The following is an 8972-nucleotide window of genomic DNA, read 5'->3' as shown; positions in this document are numbered from 1 at the left end:
GCAATGCCGTTGGATTCGGCCTGTGGGTTCACTTGCAATTCACTGCCGAGCATAAATTCGCGATGCATTCAAGCGACTGCTGCATGACCTGCAATGCTGAAGGAATTAGGCATTTGGACACGCACCGATTAATATCCAGTCATTTGTCGTGTCAGGTACTTTGACCACACCCACCAGCAGTAGCCCTCCCTAAGAGAAAGGGCAACGTTGGAATCCCAACTGTACAGAATGGTACATTTGCCTCTTTGACAAAGGATACTACCTTTTCTATTCATCTTAATCAGGAGGGCAGCCAATGTGGAGCAGATGGTGAAGCTTCCGACCACATTGCGACAATCTCCTGTTCAACGGATGCTGACTACCAAAGTTGTTGAAGCTCCTTGAGAGGCACTCTTGACTGAGCTCTGTAGGTGAGGGTTTGGGGCTTCATTTACCAGCCAACGCGACCAAGCATCTGGATAATGCTGACCACTTGTTCATTTATCCATACTGAGTGGAAAACATTAAGTTGGTGGAGGATTTTGCATAATGCGAAGGAATACATCAGCCACTTTCCCACAAACAATGCTCCGATCGTCAGTGAGAACGCTGTTCTGTGATGAAAGACGGCGATCCAATCTGATGTGTGTCAATTGCTCGGTGTCCTGACACCTAGTCTGTTGTCCGTATTTGGGATGCTGTTTGATGATTGCGAGCTCACCTCCATGCATATTTGGTGCAGTTATCGATAGATTTGAAGGTAAAATTTTTATCAAAACGAGCTGCTTGCCTGGGCCTGGTAGTGCGAAGAGTGCTACAGCCTAATTTGTGGAACAAATTAGGAATCATTTAACTGGATACCTTCAACGTTGGGGCTGCAATGAAGTGGACATTTTCTGTGTCATAGGATGGAACTAACGTAATCAGGAGTGGACATCATGAAAGGACGAATGTACTGTGATTTTTTAGCACAACGAAGGAGTGCGAGGCTGACCACTAAGAAATATTGGAGTCTCCTCTATTCGCAATGAATCCGCCTAATTCTTTGGGCTGGCATTGGTTTGGAGGCATATTTCCGAAGACTTGTGGTGCGAGACTACATAGTTTGCTGACAAATGTGGGAAAGTACTGGGTGAGCCGTGGTGTTGAATACACTCCGCGTCGTGCAACAAGCAAAGTACAAGTGAACGACTTGTCATGTCTTGTCTTGATTAAATCACCTTCTGTGAAACAGCTTCCACCAGATTATTTACGCTAGTGGAGATGTGCATTCAGATCGAGGTTCGTTGGACCAGTCACCTTGCCGTTTGAATTCACGTCGGTGGCAGTTGTCACAGTGGCTTGTAAAGAGACGTCAGCTGTCTCTCTGCTCTCGTCCTCCTACAACTCAGTCGTTATCAGGACCAATTTCATGCATCCTCAACTTGGTTCAGATTCGCCGGGCAGTGTTGCAGTGGGAAATCACCTCTAGCCTGCAGTAAGCCGTGTTGACAATGGAGCGAGCCCCATTTGCTATAGTAGTGGTCTCGTGAACGATTAACCATCCTCCATCTTGTTCAACATTGAGATGCGCCGCTTATTGCAAGTCATTAGCAACTTTCACATTTTTAAGCACTTAAACCACTCTCATTTATCCCCTGGCACTGGGATTGCCGAGATGAGCATTGACGGTGATTCTGGTGTTTCGTCTGCTCCTCTTATGTTGGTGCCAATAACCCGAGTCGGCTTTCCTCTTTTATCGTCGCCATGTCAAATGCACTTAGCCAACCATATACCTCTGCACCAAGTCAAGTGTCAAGTCAAGTCAAGAGTTCAGCATCCTTGGAGCAGTTAGTTGATTAGGTCAAAAACGACTGAAGTTGGTGGAAGGCCAGGATCACATTGGCTCATTAAAGAACTTCACTACTCCAGCCAGCAAAAATTTGTCAGTCGTTGAATATTTTTCATTGTGGTTACTAGTCAGAAACTTCAGTGGTTTCTTTTGTTGCCTTCCTCCCATCCACTTGCCTTGCATTTATATCACATTCCATTGCGTCCTATTTACTTTTCACAGATTCGAATCAGTCACCTCTGGCAACTCCATCCATTCTGTCTTCGTCCATCTGCCCATCCTCAAATGCATTAATTTTACAGGCTACATCATTGCGGCATAGCCGTGAACCTTATCCATAAGGCCATGATAAAACTGAGGAATGACGTGATGGCAGATGGGTTGGATGAGCACGATGATCGGAATACGAGCTTGTGATTGGCTGCACATCCTTTCGTCCTCGTGACGGTGACGTTGTAGCACGGTGTCTCTTCCTCACACACAGTCTCCATTGACTAGACGGGCAGTTGAAGACAAAGGTGAGAGGCGGAACTACTACGTGCTGGTCCTGCCTTCCCTCTACCATCCCTCATATCCCGTCCTACTCATTTGCAGTAATTGCATGCCTCATTAGGTATGATCCTGCAACTCTTTGTCCTGACTTCATTGCCATAAAACGGCAAATGAATAGGTGGATTTGGGGGTCAACATTGCTGAGCGGATACATTGTAAACTGTAGTTGCTAGTTGGGTGGCAATATTGGATGCAGAGTACTATCATGTCTGGATGGATATGTAGGGAGAATTAGAATGTTTAGAGTGCTATCGTTAGGTGTAGACAAAGCAATGTTTTGGAACAGACAGATAGAGGAGTAATTCAATGGTGTGGAAACATGGCACAGATAGTTAGATACATGAACAGGTGGACAGATAGGTGGGCGTGTAGATTTGGCAGAAGTGGGAAAATAAGGGATTATGTGTTGATGGGTAGATGGCTGAGTGCACATAGAAGGGACAAATGGCGAAATGGTAAAGTGGGTTCCCAGGCATTATTACTATTGCTAGGAGACCTGAGTTGCATGCAAATACCTCAGCGACTGGAATGCGATGCATTCATTGCACTGACCTCGACTGCTGAACTCTGAGAGGCGCTTCGATCTCTGTCGCCATGTCAGTAGGATCTACACCTGTGCACTGTCTGGAGTCGCCTCCTGAGAACACGTAATACCATTCAAATCAATTTCAAAAGAACTCGTGTTCTGCATTACTTTTACGTATTCAGTGGAATCCAGTCACTAATCCCTTCAGCATCATTGTGGTTTTAACCTGCTGACATTCTTTCACTTTGCACTCACCGGCTTGAGACATACTGAAATTTTTTATTAAATATCAAAGAAATGGAGTACAATGGATGGAGAGTTGCTCAAATAAGCCGTTCACCATTTTTGTCTCCATCAGCAGTCAGGAATGGAGTCTCTCCTCCACCTTCCCTTGCAAGGTGTGGACAATTGAACCGGTAGGTGTGCACGCAGACGGTCAGACGGGCAGGCGAATGTAGGATTTCATGAAAACGACAGGCAGGAACAATCAAAGGCTGTGCGATCACAGACATCCTCACTTCAAAGGAAGGGTTTGAACAGCCTCATGTCAAATGTAGAGGAAGTGGGGCAATCGTCCGGACATTAGGCAAGCGTGGTTTAGGCAACCATCACTGACCAACAGCAAAATCAACGCAACTCAAAGCTATTCCACCGAAAGCAAGGCGACATCTCCTGCCTCGTGCAGTCGCAAAACTTGTCCTTGGATAGACAGGGAGAGAGAGGAAAGGTGGAAGGTGGAAAGTGTCAGCCTCGTTTTCAATTCTATCATCCTCCTTCCTATTCCATTGGTGTTACTCCTGTCAGCTCTATGTAAGTACCACCTTCTCACAATCCTTACATCAGGCAGTCAAGTGATTACACACGAGGCGATAGAAGCAGAGTTGATCCGAAAAGGCCTTCTCTCAGCTTTTAGTGACACAACGTTACACGAAAAGGCAATTTGTGCCTAGCACAAATGTTCTAACGAGGCAACTTTCTTGGGACGCATTCTGCAATCATTGAAGCTAAAACAAATTATTTACCTACACCACAATTTGCATGGTTTGTTGAACACCAGCATAAGGATTTGCTCCATCGCACACAAATCGCCCGTCAGAATGTCAGTGCAATGAAGCATTACGAGTGGACAATTTCCAGACCACCTTCGTTTTTCGTCCACACTTGAATGCATTTTCAGAATTGCAAAAGTTGGATTATGGGAGCAGTCAATCTGCAGGTTATAGAAGTGGATTTTCTCCTTCGGAGGCGTTAACTAACCATGGTCAAGTAAACTTGAATGTATTGTAATGTGGTGGTTAGTCAGCTTGACCGGAGGCGCCCTTCTGTTGCACTTTTGGTGCCATTTGCATCTTATAAATCGGGGAGGTACTGAAGCTCTGGGTTGAGTTGAATGGCCAATGACTAAAGCATGTGAGTGATACGGCTCTTCTATCCGTGGTTCTTGTCCACCTACTCTCACACTGGTGGCGACTAATGTCATTGGTTATCCGAGAGAAGAAAATTGGATGGGAGCTGTTTAGTGATGCTGACAGACACTACTGATTGGGCCTCGCCGTGTCTTGAATGCTCACTTTGGCATCGCAACAACATCCACCACTACCACTGCTGCTAATACCGCTGCATCAGCGGCGGTGTACAATTAACTCTTTGCACCCCTCCCATTATCGTAGGCCAGAAGTTGGACCACAAGGAAAGAATAGAGCGCAATGATTGTAAGGGCAGAAGTAGAGGCACACTCATTAACTGTCCCTTCAGTTGAAATTCGCTTTTGACAGATGCATTAGTGATAACGAGTTCTCGGCTGCTGTGGAACATGCCCGCAAGATTAATGGTGACGTTCCAGCTTTTGCCATGTTTGTGAGTGTCTGTGGAATGCTGGAATGAGTAAGGAATTGTCAATCGTTGCTACTTGTCGCTGATACTGCATCCACAGCTGCAACTGCTAGAGGTGAGGAGTGAGCAGCAGTAGTAGGGAGGAGCGTCTTCGCCAACAGTGAAGAAAGGAATAAGCAAGATATAAGAAGGAGAAGTGGTGACATAGACACGCTTGCGCAATGGCAGAGGAGTGACGGTGGTACAGAGGCCAAAATGGAGCATAAGAGGGGAAATGAGACTGGCCGAATGGGAAGGAATGCAGTAGGCTAATAAAATTATACAACCACCCAATCCCAACAAGCTATCTTGCAGCTACCTGCATCGACATCACATCCACTTCTCCCTACTCCATCCTAGTTGTCACAATTCTTACAGCAACAATGCTGATGACGACAATGACATCCGTCTTGCCCTTTTTACATTCCCGCACTTCTCCCTTTCGTCTAGAAGCCCTTGATTGCGATTACCACTTATCCTCTTCTACACGTTTTGCTTGCATTCCTTGTGTAGCTGCATGAGTTCCTCACTCTGTTTCTCGAATGTTTAATGACACACGACTATCCATGTTCCGGTCTGCCATGACTTCCTCGATGAGCGAAGATGATGCATGCAGCTCCATCCCCTCCCTTTGCTGTGCTGCCCGATTTGCAGCAGCTGAAGCATCTGTATCTCTGCAAGTTCAAAGCGAGAGGGTAGTGCTTCTGCTGTGATTTCCTTCCAGCAAATGAAAATTTAAGCCACTGTTTAAGATTTATCAGCCGCAAAATTTCGTACAACTTAGTTTAAGCAAGTAATAGCTTGTGTATTTTGGCTGGTCTTACTCATGTCCCCTAACTAGTATAAAATATTTTGCAGATTCCAAATGCAAATTGGGGGCGAAATTTTCCTTAAAACACTTGTAATCAGGAGAGTAAACACTGTGGCTGCTGTGCCAGTCAACGATGTCCAGTGGCCCAGGTCATCCTTGAAACTGCAATGAGTCACGTCAGTTTAGGAGGCAACTTGTTATTTACAGTGAGAAATGCCAAAGACATGCGTAGACTGTTATGTGGAAAGTAGAAAACTCAGAAGGAGAATTGCAAAGTGCCTCTACAGCTAGGTGCACAACTAAAATAATAATTCTACTAATCGTAAAGTAGGAAGTTCCCCCAAGCCTCACATTTCAGTGTCCCATGGACTGATGTAAGTGTGTAAACTACCTCACACACTCGGATTCGTGCTCGACCAGACAAATGCGTTCAGGGCTCTAATAAATGCGTAACATGGAGACATCATCGACGACTGTCCAAAATGAGGGGAAATGTGTCCGACCTAATGCCAGAATCACCTCCACCAGTAGCTGTTGCAGCAGAGGTTGCTGAGATCTAATCACTCAGCACTATGGGAACATGCAAATCTGGGAGAATGAGGAGGATTGGAAGTGTTAGATGTGGTAATTGGATTGGAAGCAGAAGTACACTCGCCTTTTGCACACCATATTTCATGACATTCCAGAACTTGGAAGCTGAAATAAATCCATGGGGGTGTGAGAGTGAAGGGAAATTGGGATTTGTGAAATGTGAGGCCAAAGGAGGAGTTGCTTGGTATGAAGGGATTGAAGGACTCTTGTGTTGCTGTAGAGACGTTAGATGCCAGTGAGTGTAATTTTGCGCATTGAAGGATATCCGTTTTGTCCAGATTATTTTGCCACGCCAAGACTTAGTCTCAGTCACAAAGGTTTTGCGCTAACGCGAATCGCAGTCATGAATGGTTAGTAGGGGTGATGCTTCCATCTTACTTGTATCTGCCGAAGTGGCCTCATTCGTGGTCCCCGACACGATATCGGGCCCAATTGGCACTCGGATAGTTAAAACTACCCTTTGAGTGGACCCTCATGACCCGACTATATGACGATGCCCTATCTAACTAACCCAGGTTCATTTCCCATGATCCAACCACCTATTCGTTTGATCCTGATCCACTCTTATACACTCTATCCCCTATCCATCTGAACATCTCCCTCTTCTAAATCCGTTCCCACCCAACCATCAATTCACTTGGGAGGACGGTGTTAGACAGGCGTGGGAGGGGGCGAATGCGCGTTGGTGTTAATAAATGTGACAAAGTTAAAATCCCATCACATAGACAGCATTCCATTCTACTGCTCATTTTGCGGTGCGAGTGTTGCATGCTTCCATTGTGGACTAACTTCAAGTCTGAGGTAATGAGAAGTTAACATCTTCTAATTCTAATTGAAGAATGGTGAAATCTAGCCAAACAGCGTTGAATACAAAAAGGTGACTAAGAACTAACCTCCCGTACTGTTTTAATCGACTTCATCCCTGTTGCTGAGGCTGACATCCCCTGCAGTTGGTAAGAGCAGATTAAGGCAGAGTGCAAATGGTTGGTGAATAGTGCAGATGTGCGTAGCACGCCACCACTGCCTTGATCTCCTTCTTCCGTCAAAGTATATTCCAACAGAGGTACGTGCTACACTCCGAGTCATCCCCTACAATCGCCTCCCTTTCAGGCACATTACTGAGCCATTCCACTTCCCTCGTATGATAGCACCGAATCCGGATTTTACCCTCTAGCAGTTCTCATGAACTGTCGGTTTGCTCTACTTTCCCTCGTGACATCCACACAAACTCACATTCTAGACATGCGATTTGCTTAATGTGTTTGTGGTTGAGAGAACAAACAATCCAAAAGTGGGGAGGCAACTGAGCCAAGGAAGAAGGCAATGCGACATGGTTGGGCGAAATAAATATCAGATGTGTTTCCTTAGCAGTCACCTATTGGGTCGTCTCCTGACGCCAATTTTGGAAGTCTGAAAAGAGGATTTCAATAGTGAGTACTTGCAGTGGCAACTCTGATGTGACACCTTCTGCATTCCCATCGCGGATTCCATGCTCCGGCAGCACACCGTAGTTCCTGGCCTGTGCTGACATTGGGCTTTCATCCGCAACTTCAATTTTGCCCAACAGAACATCAAATGGATTCCTCTTGTTTGTAGCAGAGCAGTACTGCAGTAAACGAGTTTGTTGAAGGTGAGTTGAATTGAAATTGGTATTCTGAGGAGGCAACTTCAGACAACGGAATGAACTTGGTCCTACCCACAAGACACCAACACAGATAGAATGACATTTCTCAGACTGACCGTCGAGGCCAGTGAACGTCTGTGCAATGAGTGCATCGCATCCCACACAACCATTTCATCCGAAATCGCCCACCTACCTACTTTCCTCTCATTCATTTAGTCGCATTCTACTGTTAACCATCTCATCCAAATCTAACCATACATGGATTTCACACTCCCCCATTGTTTGTCATCTGTGCATTTACCTACACTACATCCACTTCACTTCACCCAATCGTCCATCTACTTCGTGAGCATGGAGGCACATGTCATTGCCTGAGATTGTGTTCTTCCCTCATGCTACGTTCGTTCAGTTATGTTTCCTCTCAAATCAACCCATTCATCCACCTCATGAGAAGGCAGGAGAGATGAATGCACGAGGATATAAGAAGATGTGTAAATAGTACACATGGGTGGGGAGGGATGTGAAGGGTAGTAGAGGGAACTCAGGGCCACTACATAGCAGTCACACACCTCTCGCATTCATCCTCGCCCCTCTGGTTGGTCAATGCTGACTGTGTGTACAGGCGAGACACCGTGGGTTGGTGTCATCATCATGGAGTACACTGAATCGCATATTTGCCTCTCCTTCGACTAACTAATGTACATTGCAAGCACACTGCAAGGATTCCGATTTGCCTCCAGAATGCCAAAACAGCCATCTAATGGTGGGTCACCTTCCTCCTACTTCAACACTTGACTAATTTACCGACCAAACCTTCATCGAGATATTTCACAACTACTGTCAGGAGGAGGTTGTGCTAGTGAGCGTCCAAGAGTTGCACTTGCCGCCCTCCTCAACCCTCTCCTCCTCAGTTGTCTAGGTTATTCCCTGCAACAAGCGATTATATTCTCACGTCAGTATTGTTGATTACTGACTTTACATTCAATCGGAAGTGGAGATATCATAGGAAGATGAAGAAGTGGATCATATGTGGCCTTGGAAGACGACCTGCAATCCGATGGCCAATTTTGGTACTCTAGGGTGCATTGCAATCTGCGTTAGGCATCTGCAGCGTGATTCGGTCGGTCGGTGGAGAGGCATATATACACTGTGCAGTTCAGTGAGAATGAGGTGAGCTGAGGTGGAG

The 8972-nt window shown here is 45.9% G+C and overlaps 2 protein-coding genes across 2 annotated transcripts in view; one reads left to right on the top strand and one right to left on the bottom strand. All coding sequences in view use genetic code 11, as the record gives it.

The window, feature by feature from the left end:
* The window catches only part of EGR_05716 (hypothetical protein), a gene marked incomplete at both ends in the record, with an annotated part of 6258 nt that extends 2083 nt beyond the window's left edge, over nucleotides 1-4175 (top strand). The window contains 3 exons of the mRNA XM_024494965.1: nucleotides 1939-2075; nucleotides 3184-3235; nucleotides 3993-4175. Of these exons, the coding sequence (XP_024350661.1) occupies nucleotides 1939-2075; nucleotides 3184-3235; nucleotides 3993-4175 (372 nt within the window). The remainder of the gene's footprint in view (nucleotides 1-1938; nucleotides 2076-3183; nucleotides 3236-3992) is intronic.
* A 3362-nt stretch (nucleotides 4176-7537) lies between these two features.
* EGR_05715 (hypothetical protein) lies at nucleotides 7538-7956 on the bottom strand (the record flags this gene model as incomplete). The annotated part of the gene is made up of 2 exons (XM_024494964.1): nucleotides 7538-7768; nucleotides 7903-7956. The coding sequence occupies 2 exons, from the start codon at nucleotides 7954-7956 to the stop codon at nucleotides 7538-7540; spliced, it is 285 nt and encodes a 94-aa protein (XP_024350660.1).
* Between the last annotated feature and the right edge of the window lie 1016 nt (nucleotides 7957-8972).

The sequence above is a fragment of the Echinococcus granulosus genome, assembly GCF_000524195.1.
Source record: "Echinococcus granulosus chromosome Unknown EG_S00044, whole genome shotgun sequence".
Taxonomy (NCBI): Eukaryota; Metazoa; Platyhelminthes; class Cestoda; order Cyclophyllidea; family Taeniidae; genus Echinococcus; species Echinococcus granulosus.
The sequence above is the reverse complement of the archived record's forward strand: the minus strand, read 5'-3'. Positions and strand labels throughout refer to the sequence as shown.